General features: G+C 44.3%; 1 protein-coding gene across 4 annotated transcripts in view; it reads left to right on the forward strand.

The window, feature by feature from the left end:
• Positions 1-23,552, forward strand: part of NHS (NHS actin remodeling regulator) — a 252,574-nt gene that overhangs the window by 190,663 nt on the left and 38,359 nt on the right. The window contains exon 1 of one of the 4 annotated variants that reach the window (XM_062603708.1): positions 12,265-13,272. The exons of 2 other annotated variants lie outside the window; for them this stretch is intronic. In XM_062603708.1, the coding sequence (XP_062459692.1) occupies positions 13,122-13,272 (151 nt within the window). In that variant the 5' untranslated portion in view covers positions 12,265-13,121. Of the gene's footprint in view, positions 1-12,264; positions 13,273-13,306; positions 13,639-23,552 lie in introns of those variants that run through there. One more of the 4 variants, XM_062603709.1, reaches the window with a different exon arrangement.

Here is a 23,552-nt window from a genome sequence, read left to right on the forward strand (position 1 = left end):
CTACACAAAATGGCCAGAGAGAAATACCATGTGCTTGTCAAATACCTCATATTAAAAAAGGCTTTTGAAATCAATTTGCTCCAAAGCAAGCAAGAACTGTGTTTCAGTTTAACATAAACAGTCTGTACCATTTAATAATGCATCTTTATGTTAATTGGTACAATTTGATCTGTAGACCATACCTTAATCATACCAAGAGATGCCATACTCCTCCAGTAGTTCTGCTAAAGTCATTCCCATGGCAGAAACAGTGGGGCCTGGAGCAGGATAAGACACGTAAGAGAGCTGTCAGAATTTGATCAATGAAATTAAGGAAAAAGAGATGGGCAGACTGTGAAACACAAGGCTGCAGGGTCCTCTGTCTCGCTCAAACCAGCGAGTGCAAAGAAATTCAGACTTGCCATCAGCTAAAGCTCCAGCACAGCCCTTTGACATTACGGTGTAATGCAGCAAATCTGTTTCTCGTCATGTGACGCTCCACCGAGACCTCTTGCTATGCTTAGCTGAGAGCTTTGAGCGTCCTTGCTTTTGTTGGCCTCTGTCGGAGTCCCTCAAAAACAGTTGATCTGAGATTTTGCTCTGCCGTTGCCAACCATCCTGGTTGTTGTTGGACAGCAGAAAGCTAGTAGCAGCTGTTGTTAACGGTGTATTTTGTATTAATGCAGTCAGGGCAGCAGGGCAGCAGTTGTGCTGCTTGTGCAATCCCTGGCAGGGCACGGGCAGGGTGAAAGGAGGACTGCTTTGCTCTACTGGTGTCCAAGAAAAAGGGCAGCCTGGAGGAAGATCTCCACTTCATAGCCATCCTTGTGCAGCGGGATGCCCGAATGCGTTCCTCTTACCCCTTGGGGCTTTGAGACAGTTTCCCTACCCTGTACACAGTCACCTCTGGAGCTTTTTTAATGCTAGGTGCAGAATAGGAAGCCAGGTGCCTGTCCTGGTGCTCATGCCTGGCATTTCAGCCAGTGAGTGCTAGGTATGCACTCAGTTTTGCCCCTGGCAGATCTGTGCTCACTATCATAAATGAGCAGTAAATGAGGAATGGAGTCATCCTCTCCCCTGTTGAAACCTTCATGTCTGGCCTTTGGATGCCTCTTTCAGTCCCTCATTTGGGAGAGCTTCCACTCCACTAGGGTGGGGATGCAGAGGTTGGCCTGAACCTGCGGGTGAAGCATGGGGCAGTAGCAACATCAGACCTGGGAGAAGGTGGCTGTGGATGGACATCCCAAGTGCTTATGCCTACGTTCTTTATTCCTGCAAAGCTGTTAGAGAAGGACGTGGTACTCATGTCCACCCCATGGTAAGGCAGAAGCACAGGAACAGAGGAACGTGCAGGAGTCTCCCTGACTTTGGGCTGGACTCTGAAACCCAGTCACAATTTCTTGACAGCACAAGTGAAGTGCCAATGTCAGACATGGATAAGATGAAGGAAACAAATGTTTTTGCAAACTGGGAGAAAGGAGGACTCCATAGAAATGCTTCATTCCCCTTCTTACATGATTACACCCACAAGTAGTCAGGAGGAATCTGATTTACGTTTTGAGTGCACAGTAAATCACTGTGAGAGCCAACGCCGTCTGTGCTACACTCACCAGGAATGGCCTGTGGCCACCAGCAATTGCAACTGCCAAAGTTTTCTGTCTCTGAAAGACTCAACAGCAGTTTGGGCTTGGGTGTTGAATTTTGAAATGCAACTGTGCTGTAAAGCCTGCTTGGAGCATACAGTCAAACAGCTGGCCCGTGGCTGCAGGAGACGATAGCAGGTCCTCGCCTCGTCGATTAGCAAGAGCACTGCCACCCAACCTGCGGCGGCTGGGGGGCCAGTGGCACCCATGAGTGCATGCCTTGCTGGGCTTGAAAAAGAACTAAAGGAATGAAGGCTTGATGTTTTTGGAGGGGGTTGTATGCTCAACACTGTAAAGACACCCAGGGACATATATGCCAACTTTTCTTGAGTGTGTAAGGGAGCCTGGAGGCTCTCTCTGTCATGAGGAATTAACTGTACTGGACTATACGAACTGGCCCATGGATGTCTCCAGAGGCATCGTATAGGAGAGATTGAGAGACCAATGCAAACCTGCCAGCATGGTGACTCTGGTCCCAGTGTGATTCCTGAGCAAACCCTTGAGGGAGATGGAGTCCAGCTGCCTGCCATTCCTGGCTTTAGGCTGCAAGGTACAGGGTGTTCCCCCCTGCACTGGCTATTGCCTGGTGCGAGCCGTACCCTGGGCCAGGGAGCACAGAGCTTCACTGGAGGGTTCAGGAGAGACTGGTAATTGGGTGCATTAGCCTAGAAGCTGCAAGGCGTGGAAAGCATCATGATATACGTCTAGCAGACATTCAGCAGTACAGGATGCAGTACGGCTGTTTAAATCCTTCCTGCCTCCAGCTGCTGCCCCAGGGTCCTATTTTGTGTTAACCAACCCCATACAGATATGTTGGATACCCTAGTGCATCTCAAATGGTACTGGACACTGTTGTTTAAGCAACTAAACCCCACCCGTAGTGGTTTCCTCAAGATCATATATAAAGCCTCTGTAAGAGCTGGGACCCAAGCCCAGACCTCTTCACGTGCTATCCAGCATTTCGATCACTGGAACATGCCTTCTTTCAAGAATGAACATATCCATATGGTGGGTTTGGTTGGATTTATTTTTACTTTGCTCATTTTGAAATAATTTGATTAGCCAAGGGTCATTAAGGGAAGTTTTGCAGTGGATGACAAACGCTTCTCCACCGTGTATGTCATGTACAGAGAAGGGGTTGAAATCCTTTCACCTAACCTTATTATACTTTCTGTATTTTTGTTTCAGCCTTCAGTGTTATTAAGTCTTTAGTGCTGGGTTTTGGAAGGAAATGCACATACTGTTTTAATATCCTTGTGCCAAGTCTCGCCCTGACTGTGAGGCAGCCTTGGGCTGTTTGTTCTGCTGTTTGAGAAAATGCGTATGTGAGCCTTCAGTATGGAAATCATATGAGACAGAATGAGAGGGAGACAAACCCCGGATTGAAAGGAAGTACACAGGGAGGTGGGGTTCAGGAAAGTAGCCTCACACGTGGCATAAGACCTGATGGAAGTCTCAGCGAGACAGCCTGAAAGTTCATCTGGTGTGCAGTGAGTGCAGCAGTAAGGTTTTCAAACTGGCTGTTTAGTGCAGGGCTTTCTAGGATCAAAAGGTTGCTGTGCTGCATATTTGGAGTGATACCTCAGTGGGGAGAGCCTGGTATCTCAGCTGTCAGTTTAAGGACTTAGCGGGTTGCTGAGAGAAGCAAGAAAATTGGGGGCCTGGGTTGGAGAGAGGGGAATAAACTGAATTTGGAAGCATGAGATCAATAGTTTGTAATACCTCTTTGGCTGAGGCTTGTATTGAATGAGAAACCTGCTGAAAACAATTATCTGAAAAAATGAAGCTGCTCAGATTTCTGCTTTATAAGTCTCTCCATTGACTTAATCCCTCTCCCCATCCGTTCTATGAGTGCCATGTCCGGTCTAATGAGACCCCCTTCGTTCTTCTCGAAGCTGCACCTGTTGAAAAGGGCTTTTTCAGCCCCCGCAGCTCCCGAGGGATCCGGGGGCAGAGAAATAGAGTTCAGAGGAGCAGTGACTACTTGCGAGAGTTAATGAGGGGAAATGAACTCATTTGTGATACTTGTAAACTTGAAACCCAGTTACAGGGACGGGAAGAGGGCTGGGGCATCTAGCTGGTTATAACAAACACAGACGTACCAAGCTGGGGAGGGCAAGCTGCAGGCTCTGGAGAGCCTGGCCGTTTGTAGAGGCCCTGTTTCTGGCTCTGCAGATGGGATTCCTTTGAATGAGAGTCCAAGTTATGATGAAAACAATGTACATGCCCTTTCCAAAAATCCTATCCCAGGGCTCAGATACTGACAGCATGCTTTGTATCCCAGAGGTGCTTTGTACCCTCAGCTTGCAAAGCCCTGTGAGCCTTTAGCCTGGCTTCCTGCTGTGGCTGCCTTTAGTGGGATGGCACTGATGGACATCAGTCTAATCCCTTATCTTTATGACAGGTACTGCAGAGAGCTGAAGCACTAACAAACTGAGAAAGCTTCATAGGCCACCACTTGGTGACTTGCGCTTTACATAACTTTGTTGCCACATTGTATTTCAGCAGTTTCAAAAGCAAATATTAAGGAAAGACATGTATGACTAAAATGCACTGGTTTGTTCCTAGTCTTCCGCTGAACAGCATCCCCTTCCTATACCCCCTTCTCTTTGATCCTTAAAAAGCCAGCTACGGCTTTAAATAAACTGCAAGTGGGGGCATGGCTCTGCTTGATATCTGGCCTGCAGTGGAAGTAATGTGTCACTTCTAATTTTGTGTGGGTGCAGAACAAAGATGCCTGTGACCAATCCACTGTACAGTACACTGGTTTTGTTTGAACAGGGAGCTGCTGAGAAGCATATTTCAAAGGGCCAGGGAAGCAGATCTTAAATGCTGTCAGAGAGAAATGATTTTACCTTTTTTAATTCCCATTCATGGTATCTTGCACTCCTACCTCATGGATGCTCTGCAATAACCTTGCAGAGTAGAGCAGACAGCATGCCAAAGACTGGCTCGCCTCGGTGGGTCTCCATCCTGGGCAGGTATTGACCCATATTAAGTCAGCCAAAGTGGCTGCACATGGGCATGTTTGCATGTAGAAGAAGGATAGAAACAGAAAAGCAACTAGGCTGCCTGTAGCACTGCTCAGTTACAACTAGCAAAGCCTAACTGCATTTGTCTAACCAGCTTTGGTTGCTGTTTCCAATGCCAAATCAAAAGGCACTAGGTCTGTATGAGCTAATACTACCTATGTAGCTGTTGGCACAACATTTTTCAAGAGTGCAACAACCAGGAAAAGACTTTAATGAAATTAGTACCAGATTTACTATGAATAGGAGTTTAGCCAGGTCTCATAGATGCTAGCAGGGAGAAAATATTTTCCTAGCGAATAGCAATGCAGTTGAGTAAGGAATTGAGATAAATTGTTGGGATGACTTCCAATTGTAGACTGTGGTGAATAAATGAGGTAGGTCATGCCTCCCCAGCAGCCTGGGTTTCGGTTTCACATCAGGCAGTTCCGTATCACTGTATCTGTCTCTTCTGCACCATTTGCTTCATATACTTTATGTACATTTTCCCCCCACGTCCACTCTCGTTTGTAAATATTTAATCATAAAATCCTTCTACCTTTCTGGTTCCTTGCATTTGGCTTGTGATTTATCCTGGCTACTGCCTCTGGGAGCTGGTCCTTGGTGAAAAGGGACAAAGAAGACCATTAAGCTATCATGCTTTGTACAAGGCATTATTTTTTCCATCTGTCAAAATTAAATGGCACTTGGGTTTTTCCCTTGGCCTGTCAATATTTCCACAAAATTCAGGACTGTCTAATGAAAGTCAAGGAAAATAGTTGCACAATGACATTCCCTCGCATGTTGTTATGGTGTCACATGGCTCTGTGTAAACCTTTGGGTTTTATTTTGCTTTTTAAAGATTGATCCACAAAGAGGATTACCACTGCTGCTTACTGCAGCCCCGCCACTGCTGTTGCACACATCTACCTGTCACCAGCCTGCCCAAATAGCCTACTGTCTTTCTGACAGAGCATATTAACACTCATTCAGATGTTTAATATATAGAAGGCACTTCAGGTATCCACAGCCTTGCCCAGGTTCATCCAGGCATCTTGATGGCTGGGACATCATCTCTGGCTGGACAGGATTTCACCACTGCACCATCTCCAGATGGAGGTGACAACTGTGGCCGCTTATGGAAAAAGCTTTGCCACAGACTGTCTCCATTTCCCATGAAAGAGTCTGTCTTAAGGCTGTTCATCTCTAAAAAAAGCAGCCATTTGTTTCCAGGACATGAAGGATCAAGGTTTTCTCTTTTTTCTCCTTCCTCTGTGACTGTTAGGAGTAGCATGTGAAATCAGTTCAACATTTGATTATGTACATCCCTCTCTTTGTTTTCCCAGAGTGGCAGTGAGGACAGGAATGAAATACAACTGTTCTCCCCTTGTGCCATCACTAAGGCAGGTACAGACACCGAGATTTTAAGCTATTTTTTAGGTAAAAGCAACAGGAAGTCAGAGCTTGTCAGAAGAGACACCTTGTCTGTCAGTCAAAGACACATGCTCAGGTGCTTTCTTCCTCCCACTTTCAGTCTGGAAGGGAAATTGTGTAGCGGACATAGCTTTTAGAGACACACAGTAAACTGAGATAAGACTGAGAAATTGGGATCAGATGTATCCTTTCCAGGCTCTTTTCTCCCCCACCTTTGCACAGCTTTGTCCACCCTCACTCCTCTGGCCACCTCCTCATCCTCTGCAGAAGAGCCACAAGCTCCAGATGGATGGCTCAGCCCCGCTGCCGCAGGCTGTTGCTTTTCCAGTTGTAGCACAAATATAGCACTTTTAGCTCACAGGGCAAATGATGACCTGCTCCTTCATAGCTAACGGATGAAACAAATGGATATGGAAGAATAAATATAGAATTCCCATGATTGTCTTAAATTCTATGTATATTGAAAGGAATTGGGCTGGTTCTCCTGGGGCAGCAGATGGCAAGCTCAGTTGGGGATAATTCCCATTGGATTCCTGGTTTTGTGGTCACTGCTTATAGAGGTCACTAATCCCATATCTTGGCTTCTCCCTGGGGGTCACTAAATGCATTGTTTTGGATTTTGGAAATCAAACACAGTATGTAAGGATGGTATGAGCTAAGTGCTCTGAAAGGAAAATCACATGTAATGTTTTAATATGTATTACATCTCAGACTCTTGACAAGACAGGAACATAGATGATGAATGTAATTTGTCAGTAAAATTCACTGGATATATCTTCAGGGTTTAACTCGGTATCAAAGCACGAAGACAGCACTGAAAGTATAGTACTGAAAATCAGACTCCTCTATCCTTTTCCATCAAGTAGTATTAATTATTAGATAAGTAATGATGACTTGTACCAATGCAGTCAGTACTCAGTGATAGCTCCCTAGAATGTTATTTGGATTCATGGGTAGATCTTGCTGCAAAGCACATAGTAAATACTACAGGATTATTGCAGTTCTGCCTTGTTTTAACAGGTCAGAATAGGTTAGTTGTTGCTGGATGATTTACAGGTGTTTCAGATATAAGTTGTGCTAGAACAATGACATGGTTACTATTTTAAGCAGTGGGTTACTTGAATGTGACTTGTATTTCTATTCATGTTAAAAATCCTTACAGTCTTTCCAAGCAGTTATTAATATGTGTTATAACAACTGCGTTTGAAAAGCAAAGCCCTGGCAAGCAGAAATACAGAGTTGCCAGGCTAAAAGCAAAATATAGTAAGTCAAACATCAATATTTATGACACAGTCAGTAGTTCTGCTGAAATAAACAAGAAGAAAATCTTGTGAAAAAGCATGCAGAAGGCTGGAAATACTAGTGAGAGGCAATAAACATAATATAGTTACAGTATGAAACTCACATAACTCAGAGCTTGGCTCTTCTAAGAAGAACCTGAGCACAATTACTTTGGCTAAGCAAAGGCTTCAGACAAATGAAGCAAATGATACACTGTTGGGCAAAAGAAGGGTCGGTGAGACGACTTTTTTCTGCAATCCTTATTTTGCAGCTGCTACCCAAATAGGATTGCAGATGAGGCATTATTGGATTACATAGAAATAGATGGAGCTGCATATCCAAGTCTTTTAATTAAGAAGTTATGAGTTAAAATTACATTATGTATCCAAAGTATTTATACAATTCCTATTTAAAAAACACTTCCATTCTGCTTCTGTTGATAAACAGACAAATAACTCAATACTTCTACAATATCTTTTATCATTATAAGACTTGTAAACCACATCATAATTCTCCCAAAGCAAGGGTTGTACACCCTGTCACCCTGGGGTGGCATGGAAATTCAGTGGGATAGTGGGAATAGTAAACAGGTAAAACCCTGTCACCCAGGGAAGGACTCAAGATCCAGTTCCAAGTTTTGATTTTCAGTTCAGTGGCAATCCAGGTTCCATTTCATAGCCTGATGTACTAGTTAAACTAGGAGAAAGAAACTTAATGTCCTACTGAGTAGAAAGTTTTACTTCCTCTTAGTTGATAAGACTTCAAAACAAACTAGGATCAGTGTTGAAGAACGATGCCACAGTAGTGTGTTGCGCAGTGGATGACACACTCTACTTGTAGGTGTGAAATACAGCATCAGATTCCTCCAAGGAGAGGAGATGTTGCATCTGTGTCTCCTGTGCTCTAGGTTGTTATGGTCACTGCACTGTTGTAGACCTGGGGGAATACAGTTTTCTTCAATCTGTAAGAAAAATAAATTTTCCGAGTTGTTATTTTGCACCCTGGTATCACCTACCCTGTGTGGATCTGGCCCAGGTTGTCCAGGAGGGCCGTGGTGGCTGGGGAGCGGGAAAAGGCACAACCACACAGACAGTAGGCAGTGTGATCCCATCACAATTGTTTCTGTAGGAAATGAGGCTACAAGCTGCTTGTATCACGTGCGTGTGCTGAGCAGCGCTCTGTAATCACAGTAGTAAGAAGAGCAGGAACCTATAATAGTCTTAACCAGCAAGTACCTTGATAATTTGTAGCTGCCACTACTTACGGCATATTTAAGACCTGGCCTTTTGTGAACAAGGCACCAGCAGATGTAGCTCTGGTGGCCTTTGCTTGGGACCTGTCCCCTGGATCCATCACGGTTGGGCAGCCTGGGGCAGAGCAGGAAGCCCCCAAGGAGGGTCTCTCCTCCTCAGCCACCAGGGTCTCCATTTCTCATTTTCCAGCTGCACCTTGCTCGGGTGTGTCTGTTCAGGAGGGCCCGACTGAGTAAGAAGGGTATTCCCAGTAAGGATATCCAGGGTCAGTAGAGTTGTCATCACTTGCCAAATGGTGAGATGCTTGAAGCTGCCCTCACTGAGGGCAGCCAGCTCCTCTGAAACAGGAGCAGCAGTCTGGAGCTGCTCTCATTGTACCGCGGGTACCATGCAGTCAAGTGGAACAGTAAGAAAAATAGGCAATGGAAAATTTGCACTGAGATTTCCTTTGAGAGGCATACCTCACTGTGCTGCTGCCTCCTCTTGTGTCAGGTCAGCAGAACTGGTACGGAGTCTTATTTTTTCTTTCTTTCCTTGATAAGGTAAGATAGAGGGGAGGGAGGAATATTCATGCTGCTCCTGCTTAAAAGCTAACTTTTATATAGTCCAAGTCAGGTTTGAAATTGAAACCTCCCTGGGATAATGAAATAGGAGAGGCTCAGTTCCTATTTAGACTAACACTATTTGGTTGAGAGCAGTCTTTACTCAGGAGTAATTTGGGAAAGTGACAGGCAGACCTGACCTTGATTTACTTTGTAACATTTTGGGTTGAAATGGCAGAGTATTGAAATTTAGATTTTTTAAAAAAATCGTAAGGACATCATTAAAGAAGAGGACTTTCAGTTCTTCTCTTCAGTACACTCTGTAACGTTACAAAAATAGCAGAGGATGTAGATGCCTGACATTTATCTGCTGCCTTCTTCATATCTGTTACCAGACTTGATTGCATTTGAAGACTGGTCAAAGCAGAAAAGTAGATTGGGACTCAGCTCACATCTGAATGATTCTCAAAATGGGAAACACCCATTTATATGATATAATACGTTTGTTAAACTGTGCTTATGGGAGGCATAGTGCTGGATTAAAGAAGATAGTGGAAATGCTGAATGAGGTGCATTTGCTAAAGCAAGTGGAGAATTCATACAATATGGAGCATATTCTACCCCATTTATTTTGGAGACACCCCAAGGTACACTGAAATGCATACACTGGGGCAGGGGTGCTACTTGATGCTCATTTATTTGAGCTCTGATCTTCAACTGAGTCACCCAAATACTTGAAACAACGTGTTTGCCAAGTGAAACTGTTAGTTAATGTCAGTATAGTAGGGGGGAAATGACGGGAGAGATGGGCAAGCTCCTCTTTCTGTCTGGAAGCATTTCTGCCTCTTTGATTGAGAGTTTTGGGAGCTGTGGATGTAGTTTCAGCCCTCATTTATTTAGGTTGGGTTCTTTCCACCCCCCAGTCCCGCACTTAGTTTGCCTGGTCCTTTTTACAGGAATGGGTTTGTTTGCTTTCCTACAATAACATCTCATGACTGGGAACCAGCATGGAACTTGTTGGGTTTGGGAACTGTTATAACCAGCTGGCAGTCTGCAAATGTTTCTGACTGCTGATTAAGACAATGCCATTGCTTAGGAGAACCAAAGTAAAATGAGAAGGCCATGTTCAAAGGTTTCATCAGAGGATACAATAACTATGCATTTGAGTTCCAAGGTGCTGATAGACGTATGAGGAGCAGATTTAGAAGAGAAAACAGAAACACTAAACAAATTGTCCTATTAACCAAGAAATAAAGACTTAAGGTGCATTTGTTGACTTCTCCTTTATTCTCTGAAACGCTCTCTTCCTTCTCCGAAAAACCACAGAACATCCTTCCCGCTCCCAAGGGAAAGGGGACTATTGCTAGCACAGAGCCAGCTGGCCAGTCAGTTCCAAGTGGAAAGTGCAATAGTCAAATTTTACCTGGCTGTCCTCAGTGAGAGTAGCACTGATTTGTGAATTTCTGCCACCTAAAATTTATAGGAACTTACAGAAGCTGGGTAGAACACTTGTTTGATTTAGAAGGGAAATATGGAGATTCATCTAGTGAATTGGTGTGCTTTCTGCTTTTTTCTCTTTTGGACTAGTATATGATATATAATTAGTGTTACTTCAGAGATGTTAGTGTTGCTGCTACATGCACATAGGATCCCTTTGTTAATGTCTGTAGTATCCCTATCAGAGCAGTAAGAAAACTGAGGTTTGATTAATGAGTGGTGGCAGAGGATACTCTCTTCTGTATTTATCTGAAGGTTTACATTGGTGGAGCTCCAAAGATGGTCCCACATCCCTGTTCACCACAGTCATGCCCCCTTAGTCTCAGGCTCTTACCTGCTTGTTCTAGGGGCCTGTGCCTGCTGCATGCCCAAAGATGGATGCAGCCTGACAAGGCTGTGGTTTGGAGACGAGAACCTGCAGGACTGCCCACTTGTTTTAAGACAGGGAGACTCTTTAGTGGAAATCCTGTCCCTGGTTTACACCACCTGCTCTTTGCTGAGTGTCCCAGCTGTCAGGAGATGCCAGGTTTTTAACTCTGGCTCATTCAGGAGGGCTCTGGTGTTTGATATAAGTGTGTTACCAGCCCACATGCAAAACACAGCTCTGAAGGAGAGAAGGGGAGGAAGTTATGAATAAACCCTGAGGCAGGATTTTTACTGACTTCCTTCAATTTCCAACTTGCTCCCTGTTTCTAGCAGAGATTTTCTCTGGGACCTGCTGCACCTGCATGTTCCAAATTCAGAGGGCTGCTTGCTGGGGGGTTCAGTACAGGAAAGATACGGACCTGTTGGAGAGGGTCCAGAGGAGGACCACAGGAATGATCAGAGGGATGGAGTGTATGAGAAAGGCGAAGAGAGTTGGAGTTGTTCATCCTGGAGAAAGGAAGACTCTAGGGAAACCTTATTGCAGCCTTTCAGTCCTTAAAAGGGGCCTATGAGAAAGCTAGGGAAAGACTTTTTAGCAGGGCCTGTTGCAACAGGATGATGGGTAATGGCTTTAAACTAAAAGAGGGGAGATTTAGGCTGGATGTGAGGAAGAAATATTTTACAATGAGGATGGTAAAACACTGGAACAGGTTTCCAAGAGACGTGGTGGATGCATCATTCCTGGAGACAATCAAGCCCAGACTGAATGTGGTTCTGGGCAACTTGACCTAGTTGAAGATGTCCCTACTCATTGCAGTGGGTTTGGGTCACTTCCAACCCAACCTATGCTAGGATTCTGTAATTGCTGAAAGACTTTTACAGTGCTATCCCCTGTCCCCCCACCAAGACATTTCTACCATACAGAGAAATACCATTTGTTATATGACATGTGATACACCACTATACCTTTCAGAGGAGTTTGTATGAGTTCTGTGAAGCTTTTAGAGCCCTGTGTCAAACACTCACCTCTAATCAGCACAGCAGTGAGTGTTATATTTTTGTGCAGGCTGTATAGACAGGTAGCACACAAACAATCCTGAGCATGTTTGCAAATGCAGCCTTATCCCATTGGTCCTGTTACGTGTGCAGTTTCTGGTATGTCTGTGGCATTGCTGGTAGTGGTAAGAGATCCAGAATGCACGTCTGTGTTTACCTCTGCATGTAGCTCTGTGTCTATATAATAGGTATTGAAAGCATATGTTACACATATGCACGTACACACAGACTTCTGTCTCCTGCCAGTGCTGTGACTGCCACTGCTGCTGGCTGCCACCATGAGCATGGGAGTGTGCAAGGGAGGCTGCGGAGCCCAGGAGCCACCATCTGTCCCTCACCCCACAGCAGTAGTGGAGCTCACCCCAGTCACCCTGGTGCCTGCTGGACACCTTGAGGATGGGCAGTGCTCAGCACAAGCCTCAGCACTACCCCAGGAGGCAAAACACAGGTAGCAAAAATAAGGCGGTGGGTGCCCTTGGCAGCAAACAAGCCCTATGCTGGGGCTGTCCCTGAGCTGCTGGCTCCCGCAGCTGTCAGTCAGGTATGCCGGTGTTTTTGTCAGGCTCAGCGATGCTTAGGCTGAGGAGCTTTGGAGAGTGGAGGAGCACTGGGAGCCTGTGCGCTGGGTGCTTGCAGCCTGACTGCTTTGTAGCAGCCGGGAGAGCTGGCCGAGGGATTTTGCTGCAACATCCTTCCCAGCGGTTAGGGGAGGGAAGCAAATGGAGCTGCAAAGTGAATCGTGGGTACCAGGGGAGCGCTCCAGAGGTACCTGCTCCTTGTTGATGCTGTGGAGCTGGGATGCTGGGGTAGAAAGGAGACTGATCTCAGCCTAGCAGCTGGGCATCCTGGACTGCAGCAAGCACAGGGTTATTAAATCCAGATGACACTGTGGGAGCAGAGAATTTTGTAAGAAGTGAGATCCTCCAGATGACCTCGTCCCAGGTAGCTCTGCTTGGGATCTGTTTTTATTACAGAAGTGGAGTTGGTGTCTGATGATGTCACGCTTGGGGGGAGGGAAATAAAAAATAAAAAAAGATAGATTGCAGTCCTAACACAAGGAGGATGCAGCAAACCACAGAGAGTGTCCTCTCCTGTGAGCCGAGGCAAAAGGCAGAGCCCCTAGGAGGGTCTGTCTCTCCCTCCTGCTTCAAAGAGGAAGACTGCTTGCCTTCTGTAAACGGAGCTGGCTGTGTAATGCATTATACATCGCGAGGTTAGACCTCTTCTGATTTCTTAAGGGAAAGGCTGTTTTATTTCTCAAGTGGTGCCAGCAGGGATGCTGTAAGAGTGCATAGACGCATCCTCTGTCCCACACTGACACTGACCCGCACAGTCAGCTGCAGACCGGGAACTTGGCGAGGAGTGAGGACCAAATCTGAAGCCAATGCAGGGGGAGATGAGCAGCCTCAGCTTTTTTAGCAAGTGAATGGGGAGAGGGAGGAGGGTAGTATGAGCAGTGATGTCATCTTTAACCAGTTCCTTGCAGAGCCGGGGAGTGAAGTTAGAGGAAAGAACTGCAGTCTCAGAATGGCTCTCAGCCTTCACTGGAGACTCTAAATGACTGAGGGTCTCCACAATGGTAATTCATTTTCTTTCCTATGCAGAACTGTTCTGTTATTTTGGGTCAAGCAGAGGGCGTTTTTTTATTATTTTTTTTTTTTTTACTTTTTTCCTCTCTTTTGATATGCTTTGAGGGTTTGACTTTAGCTTTTGCCTCCGGTTTGTTAAATACCTGACAGGTTATTGGAAGTTTTGCCTGGGCAGTTTGAGAATTTTTCTCTGGTGTGGGAATCCATGTCGTTACAGGAGAGAGTTTAGCATGCAGCTTTTCTGCTACTCGTCAGGAGGGGAGATGCAGAGGTTGCCAAGCACACAGCTTTCTGCATGGGAAATGTACTTTTAAAATCACAGGTGGAAAGAAAGGGACTCGGCTGGCATTTGTTGCTGTAATGGATGGCATTTAATGTTGCTTGTAAGATGCAGAAAGACTTCTGGTCAACTGTATAGACAGAAATGAATCTTGCTTTGGTGACTATTTCTTTGCTTTTGATTGCCAGGTTTCTATTACGAGCATTTTAATTCTAGTGGAACTGAATGGAAAATATAAACCTAGGAGATTCTGGCTGTTTGAGACAGTATGCACATGTATTTTTCTTCATGGCATGCATTAACCACTTGCGTGCCGCTCCCTCCACTGCACTTGCCCTAATGGCTGTCTTTCACAGAGATCAGAGGGCTGCCTGGCTGCGACATGGGCAGTTAGCAGCACACAGGGTTATGCTGCTTGCAGTTCCTGGAATCAGCAGAAGCAGACAAGCCATTTTTAGATAAATAAGGTTGTCAAGGCAGGTCCATCAAGGGTAAAGTGGCTTAGCCAAAATGGCAAGTGGGGAAGAGCATCACCAGTTTATATCTCCAACTATTCAGCTACTGGTATCACTGCCATAGTTTGGGTTCATGGTTATTGTGATGCTGCTTGGTGCAAAGGCAGAGGCTTGTAATGCTGAGAGTCTGGTTGCTGTGGAAGGCTCATAACATTCTCTCCTTTCTGGGCTCCTGTTTGCCAGTGGTGAGACTTGCTTGTCTTCTCACCCAGGAGAACATCCAAGATAGGTAGCTGAGGAAGCCAGACCTCAGTTTTGCTTACTAGGAACTTGGGACGTGCATGTGATAGCCACATAGTTTGTGCTGCAGCCTATCATGGCAACTATAAGCTCAAAGACAGGAGATTTGGGCTTGATAATTAGAGAGGCAGAATAGAAATGGGAACATTGTGACACCTTCTGAATATGAAATGTTCCTTCAGGAGGTACCTGCTGCTGGTGAAGGCTTGAGGAATCTGTTGCTCCCCTTGAGAAAGCTCTCACTGAAGAGTATCCAGGAGGAATAAAACTCTGTTTTACCAGTTGTCATGAAGATGCTGGCAGCCCTCACAGGGGCCATTTTGAACTCCTCCCCCTGCAACACACCATGGTGCAGAGGGAGAGTAAATCTGCTAACCTCTTTCTTCTGCCGGTCCTCCCAATATTAATGTTGTTGGAATATGCAACTTAGTGTTGGAATATGTAACTTAGAGCCAAAAGCCAAGCTTTAAAACTGGCATGTTTCTATCAGCGTGTTTTTCATCCAGATGTATGGTTGCCTTCACTGATAGTGCTTATATGGGGGCAGTGTGCCTGGCATGTGGAGGGAATGGATAACAGGCTGTACTGAGCTAGTCACCATGGCATATGGAGGTTTTCCATCTCTCTAGCACTAGGCTGAATCTGCTCCTGTGGATAGGCAAGTTTGTTTTCCTCTGATTTTAGCGTGGCACCCTTCACCAGTAGGAAATGAATGCATTTTAAAAGGGAGAGTGAAGAACTGTGCGTCTGGAGTAAGCATTGGTTCATCTTCCTCCTTTGGGGGCTTAGATATTTCCCCTGCCCCCTGCCTGGAGTATTCCAGGGCACTAGTTCTGGCTTCTTTGATTCAGCTCAAGTCATCTGAGGTGAGAAGTTGCAAATTCACAGCACTAGAGATGGAGTCTGCTACCCAAAGAAGAGGGGAGCTGCATGTGACTGCAGCCAGTGTGCCCGCTTCTGCAGCTTTACCCCTTAGGAACCAGCTGACTTTGCAGCAGGGAAGGTTAGGAAGACCTTTCCAAGTGCACAGGGACAGGCATGCTATGGAGCTTACGGGATGTCCTTCATTTAGGCTTTTTGAGAGGAAGTAAGAATAAACTCGAGGTCGACTAGAAATGCTCAGTCCACTTTAGAGCAGTGGAATTATGCTTGGCTTTGCATTTTGGCATTTTTAGGACAGGTTCAGTCACACATCAGTCAAAAATTACTATAGGAAGCATCTTGTGTGTCTGGGGATGCTTGCCTCATTTGCTGTTTATAGCATTTTAACTGTGTTTCAGGATTGGAAAAGTCATGGACCAGATAGTTCTCTCATGGTTCCCTCCTGCCCTCCATTCCTACTGCAGTATGACTTAGCCCCATTGAGGTCCTACCACCAAGGGAACAAGAATGGTTCATTGCCTGACCCATTCAGCTGTAAAACTTTCTACTGTTCCTGTCAGCAGAAGCATTACTGATATGTAAGTGATGGACATGATTGTTAGGGAATGGGAACCAGTGCACAGAAGAGACTTCAAAGGTTGCAGTATCTCCCTGGACTCAGTGAGCTTTGGGTCTTATTAGCTGTCAAATGTGTTTGCTTACACCAGAAGCCAGTCAAAACAGCACTTGGTTTGGAGTGGTCTCTGGGAGAAGGCAGGGGCAGTGGATTATGAAGGAGACAGACTTCACTTGAGTGACGTAGTTGACCACTACCCACGAGGAAGCACATTTTTCATACTGTAACTCTGACACAGTATGACTTTCAATCCACAGTGTAACCCTTCTGTATGCTTATGTGGTAGAATCTACTTACTGTTCTGGTTGTTCTCACCGTGCATGGTCTTCTCAGGAGAGAACAACATAAGCTCCATGGGAGTGAATTTGCATTAACAGGTGTGTCAAAGAAGTATTTTATAATGCATGCAATGATGATCAAAGTTACAGAAGCAGATAACAAAGAAGACTGAGGCTGGGTATGCAAAGGTCCCACAGGGGGTGAGGAAATCAGTTTCTAGGGATGAGATCACATCTGTCCTAGGAAAGGATCCTCATCAGGGCTTGCAGAGCAAATGCAAATAACTCGGGGGGCGGGAAGAAGAACTTCCCAGACCCAAATTTAGCAATGAGCAAACTCTATGCATGTGACCAAGAAACACTAAGGTCAAGTGTCTAATTGCATTTATGCCATTGTCATCCAAGTAATTATCTTTCCCCCCAGGCATTTCAACAGGGTAAAACTGAAGTGGGTTTGGACTGCTATCAGAAACTAGGTAACCTCCACGGCTTGCCTGCTGGGCCATCTCCTCTCCTTTGAGCTCCGCTGGTACAGCAGACAGTGGTTATATTCCTCTGAGATACTTTTTTTAGGCTACATGTTTAAGTTTGGAAGAATCTTCATAATCATGTCAATTCTTGCAAGGTAGAAGAGTACATCCCCAGCCAGCAGCATGTCTTCGGTAACAATGTTGAATTCAAGTGATGGAATTTCAAACTGTATCCTCACATGATTATATGAGGTTGATTCCACATCTGCTGCAGATCGGTGTGGGGTCAAAGTATAATACATCACTATAACAGTGCACAGTAAAGACAGATGATTCTGGTCTGTTGTGATACATGCATCAATCCTAATATCTTCAGTCATTTTAAGGAATTAAAGATGCTGGCTCATGTAAGCACGTAACTGAAGGAACAGCTATTTTGTACTCTTTGAAGTGTGCAGACACAAGGTGGTGTTTAGGTGGTGGTAGCCTATGTACAGGGCTCTACTATCATTGCTGAAAAATGGCACCCCTTTCCTCCAGCCTCCTAACAGGCAACCTCTTAATGCCAGAAAGATCGTACTGGAATGAATGAACCACAAAAGCTGTCATTAAGAGCACTTTTAAAAGCTGTCAGTGAGGTTTAAGATGAACACTAGAACAATTTGCTGAAATCTGAAGCCATTTTATGACCCTTGCATTTTGAGAACCCTCTCTGGATATAACTAAAATGCTGTGCTGTTTTCTGCCAGTGTTTGGTGAGGGAAAAAAAGCAGTGGGAGAAAAGGTGAGTTCTGTACAATCTCCTCTTGTTTCAGGAAGGACTGGTTTCTTCCAGGTTTTCACAGCCATGCTGCACATCATTCACCTCACAATGATAATAGTGTATAATCTTCATAATAGTGATAATTGTCATATGCAGCTGCATATTTTAAATTCCTCCCTGGTTTTAGTGCAAATTTCATTTGTTGGCATTAGAAGACTGTTTTTTCATGTCCTGTCTATTTACCCCTATATAACCTCACTGCTATCTGTCAGAGCCCAACTTCTGATAAGAGGAAGGGTGACGCACCAATGTCAGAATATGCAGACTCACGTCTCACAGTTGTACCTCAGCTCTCATGCACCTGATTTTTTTCATTTTTTTTTTTTGGCACAGCACAGGCAATCAAAATTTATCATCCAAATTAAGACTGTAATTATATTTTGATAAAGATCTGGCAATTCAGTGACAATGAAATTTTAAGGGTTGCCGGGATACAGATGACTCTGGATTATGGGGAAGTGTTTGCATGTGGAATACTAATAAGCCAAGGTTTTTCAGCATCCTTATCTAGACTTTTCCAATAGTGTCTGATAACCCACACAATCAAGTGCTTTTTTTTTTGCTATTATTCTGGCAAAGTGATGATTAAAGATACAGGCTGCCTTTTATGAATGAAAAGGCGACATGCGCAACATCTACAGACACAGATATGTCCCCATTTGATGTACATGGAGGGTGGGGGAATAGAGTGCTGACCATGCCCATGTTATTAAGCCCACCAAAATAAAACTTGCCTGAGGTTTCCCATGGCCTCAGGGTTGCCAAGGAGATTTTGTGGAAAGAGTAAGCCTGTTCCATGGCCCAAGATGGGCGCTGCTGAAAGCCTTCTTTCACAGAACTGGGTTCCCACTGGGAAGTGGAAGCTAGAGGATGTCTCAGGGGTGAGCACAGGATAACCAAACACCACAGAGCTTGCTGTCCAGGCAAGAAGACTACAGAAATAGTGGCACCATCGAGCTGTGGGAGATGAGAAATGGCTTGATTCAACCCACAGCTGCCAAAAGGAAGGTTGTGTGTGGCTTATGTGTAGGTACTTTCTTGTGCCAGCCCAGGAGAGGAGTAAAGCTCAACCTCAGTGCTGCAATTCAATAAACAAAGAAGAACTATAGCACTTTCTCTCTTATAAGTGTCTGGTCTGTATGTGACACTAATTAGTTATTATGGAAAGTTATTGCTATTCAATAATGTGGCCTGCTGACAGGGTATTATTTACTGCCAGTGCTGCGGTAGCATTTGGACCTCAGAGGTGTTCATCTGTGGCACTCCTGGCATGCTGCATCCCAAGCCCTGTCCCAACCCAGCCAATATCCTATCTTCTAGGGTTTCTGCTGTGCAACTGGCCAGCAGCAAGGCCACTGCGTAGTTTGTGTTATCACCTCGCTACAGGTCTGCTCCAGACTGACTGCTTCAGATATAGGTACCGTAAGGGAGGCGAGTAAGGGAAGGATCTATTTTCCTTTGCACTTCATCTGCCCCAAACTCCCTCTCAGCACCCTCTTACCAAAGCCTTTTTTTTCCCCAGATGTCTAACTCCAACTGTTAAGCCAGCCCCTCAATAATTATTATACCTTGTTCAGCAGTGGTTTAGGGACTTAACTGTAGCACGTGGTTGTCTTTTTACTATGTATCAGAACAATTCTTTACTTATTTTTTTTCAATTAACTATGAAACAGTGAACGTGTCGTAACAATCTAAAAAAAAGCTCTGGTGGCATGTCATCTGGATGAAAATGAATGGGTTTATTTCCCATTCCCTGAGCTGAATTCCTCCCAGGTTTTTTGGTGAGTAAATTTTATTCTCAAGATGTTCTTTCATGATCTGTAAAAAAGGGCATTGACTTAAAGCTGTGCTGTTTGAATAGCAAGACAAGCAGATGTGATTCAGGAGGCCCAGGTTAATGAGCATTTTGGGGAGGTAGAGTCCATTGGAGATGCTGCAATACAAGACGAATGACTGAACCCCTTCTGTTATATCTTGAAAAGCCTTTTAAACATGAGGTGTGTAGTGCTTAAGTGGTAGCCTCCTAACCTTCTCAAATTCAACCTGCACAAGCAGTAATGTGCTTTCTTTCTCCTTCTGTAAAGTGCATGAACATGTGATGCCAGTCTCAGACAACTGCAGGGTAGTTTGTGACCCCAGGAAAAGGGTTTCAGGTTTGCTCAGTGGAAATTTATACTTCTTGGGCAGAGGTATTTACTCAGTCGGTCAAGTGGGGAAGGATCAAGAGGGGGAAAGTTGCAGTCAGTGAGGCTAAGAATAAAAACTTGGTGACCCATGCTTTTGTCTCTTTCATGTAATCTGAACCTAAAAGGCTGTTTCCCATAATATGTCTGAATGAAGATATGGAAGCTCTTTTTCTTCACTGATTATTTGTGCTTGTGCAAAGGTGTGGGACAAGGCTCTGAAAAGTGTGTGATCTTTAACCAGTATAACTGTGCCAGCCAAAGCCATTACCGTAATTTATCAGCATAACATGTCTTTTTGATGAATGTGGGAGTGTGAGGAGTAGGCTAACTGCTAAAATGCAGTTCTCTCAGCATGGCTGCAGCTACTTTGCTAATATAATGTATTGTAGAAAGACAAAAGTCATTTTGTTGCCTTAAAACCCAAAGAACCTTAATCGTCTCAGAGCAGAAAATGACCCCAGCTGGAGCTAAATTAGCTTGTATGAACAATATACTGCCTTGTACACCTCAAGACCTCCCAACACCTTTATGTAGAGTTCCTGTATTCAGGTGAATTGTCAGGCTGGGATACGAGTTTGAGCTTAGATGCAAAACCAGAAGCATGAAACATGACCATTCTGTGTCATGCTGTTAGAAAGGATAGGAAAGGATAGGATATTTTAAATTGGAAGTGACCTACCTACCATGATCATCTAGTCTAAATGGAAGATTACTAACACAAAAATAAGAATAAAACTGATCATCGTCAGCTATAATGGTAAAACTGGTGTTACACTATGTAGGCATCTGGCTGGAAATGTTAGGTAGGTAGTGCTGAGATTTGTACCTAATGGACAGGTAGCCCCAAGTCTCCCTGATTTCATCACATGAAAGAGGGATTAATTAGCTGATGGTCTGTGCCTCCACTGACACAGCTGGGGATGACGGCAGCTGAAAGGCAGGTCTGGAAAATTTAGAGCTGTGGTTCAATGGGCCTTTGCCTCACAGTAGGGTGTGGGCTGACTATGGAGTTGGCTCGAGGAAGAGACATTTTTTCCGTGCTAGGATGAATTAATCCTTGCAGAATAGATACTGATGGCACTGTTGCAGAGCTGTGCTTTCTGTGGTAGGCAACAAATTCATTTGTGTTTGCCCCCCCCCCCAAAAAAAAAAAAAATTTCTTAATAAAAAAAATTACCTTAGGTGTTACTTGAATAAGCTCAGCTCTGGGCATATATCTGTCTCAATGGCTCATGAATAGGGTGAGAAAGTGTTTTCTGCCTATGGCTCTGCTTCAAGGCTTATTTCTGTGAGTGGTGTGTGGTACTCTGGTTATCATTGATTTGTTGTAGCTGCAGTACTTCTGGAACAGCATCATCTTACACTCACTGAGTGACCATAGATAGAAGGGCATCAAAGGGGAAGGAAGATGAGTAACTTCTAGTTGTAGCTTTAGCAAATATTTCCCTTAGTCTTAAATATTCATGGTTGTGGCTGTAACTTCAGTCATGATAGAACTGTAATTTCTTAAAGGCTTGAAAATTATTCCACTTGTCCTGTAGAAGTATCTGCAAAATAAATTGTTTTCTGGGTCAAAACAAGAATCCACAAAGCTTAGGTATTTTTTCTGACAGGCTGAAGTTGTGTTGTAGCTTTTCCATCCTAGAAGTATGTGTAAATGTTTGCAGAAAATAGGGAGAGTTATACTAACTGTGGAGAGACTGCTCTGACCCTTGTAGAGTGAGGAAGCATTGCAATATTTGGAGTGTTTCTATTGTGCAAATATTGCAGACAAAAGGAATCAGGACTCTAATAGAAGGGAAAAAAGGTAACCAAAATGAATCTCTCTTGAATTAATCTTTGACATTTTCATAAGTAGGGGCTGCACTTTTTAGATACTTCATCTTTTCTGCTGTTGCATAGAATCTCTTTTTTTTTTTTATTTGAGAAAATCAAATCATGTTAAGTATGACAATACCTGAACTTCCAATATAACTGTGTGACAGAAATATTGCCAAGCACACCAAACCCTCACTCACTATACGAAGACATACTGCATCCCACAGGAAATCAATACTTACTAATGTGAACAAGCATGAAGATGAAATTATCAAACTGGCAAGTCAGGGAAGCAATCTCGATTTATCAGAATTAAATGTGATTTAAATGCAGTAGTTAAAAAACCTCAAGTGCTAATGAATATGGCAGATGATCAGTGAATTTGTGCATCTTTCCACGCCATGTAGGTCTGAGCTCTGGTGGGAATAAACCAGGGCACCAGGCTGCTTCTTTTTTATTCACTGACCATGGCAGGTTAATTCTGAATAATGAACTATCTATTGCATATCCAGGCCAGCATTTCTGAGCTGCTTGTCAATGGTGGAGTTTGGTTGTGCTGCAAAAGCCTGTAGGTCCAAAACTGCAGCCCAGGCAATACAAACCACAGCTCATCTGCAAAGGTTCAGAACATGTTCTGGCAGGGAATAAGCAAGCCTACTTTTATCTGGAAGAATATAACCCTAAAGAAACCCACCAATGAAGTATTATTGGAGTGGCACAGGGTCTATTATTGTATGTGCAAATGCTTAGTGTAGAGGATGACTTCTGCCCTTAAGACACAAAAGTAAAAGAATGTAAAAAAGGCTAAGAGGTCCACGGGAGGACAAGAGATGGCTGTGAAGGCCAGGAGGTGACTTGGCCCACACCAGAGGGATGATGTGCCAGCACATCCACCCACCAGGCGAGATTGTCTCCAAACAAAAGCAGCCTAGGCAACCATCATTGAAAAAGGCTGTCTCATTGCATACCAACTTCTATATTTTCTTCTTCTTTTCCCTTTTTTTTTCCTTTTTTTTTTTTTTTACTATCTTAAGCTCAGCAGCAGAGGTAAGAGCTTGTTTTCGTATTCTCTGTAACACCCTTACAATACTTTAGACACTACATAGAAAAAAAGCAGATGGCTTTGAACTGATCTGTATTTGTATGTAAAATGTCTTCAACTTTGCAAACAATATCCATGCTATAAAGAAAGTTGGCTGGAGTGGCTCCCCCTCCCCCTGTGCTGGCAGATGCTACAGGAGATGATAAGATGTGAGGATTGATTGCCACCTTCCCCCAGACAGCATCCTGCCAGATCAGGGCTGCAGTGTATCTGTGGGTGTCGTCTGCCTTTCACTGTTCAGCATGTATAGCATCTCAGCCTCTAGAGCAGTCTGGCACCTCTTCCAGCACTTCTTTTTTTAACGCCACTTGGAAAATCCACACAGAAAGAAAGATGCAGAGAGAAGGCGGCAGTATAGTGGGAGGGAGGTGATTAGGGCCAGACCTGATGTCCCAGTGTAGCCAAAGGTCCAGAGAAGTCAGGAAAAGCTACAGTTCAGAAAGGACAGAGCAAGGACAGCAAATTTTGACACTGGTCTGGCTTACTGTGTCACATTTCTGAGTGTGTTTACCCCCCTCATCATAAAGATTAGTGTATTTATTCAGTTTCCCAGGAAATGCGTCACCTTTTGAGTTAAAGGTTACATTATACTTTGCTAGCTTCCTCAGTTGTGACCCAAATTTGTTTTTTTTTACTTTGCCATTAAATATATTCAGCAAGTAAACTCCCACTCATAGCTTTGCAGACTGTTTCC

The sequence above is a fragment of the Pezoporus occidentalis genome, unplaced genomic scaffold (assembly GCF_034315485.1).
Source record: "Pezoporus occidentalis ecotype Australia unplaced genomic scaffold, CSIRO_AGI_Poc_V1 ctg81, whole genome shotgun sequence".
In the NCBI taxonomy this organism is placed as follows: Eukaryota; Metazoa; Chordata; class Aves; order Psittaciformes; family Psittacidae; genus Pezoporus; species Pezoporus occidentalis.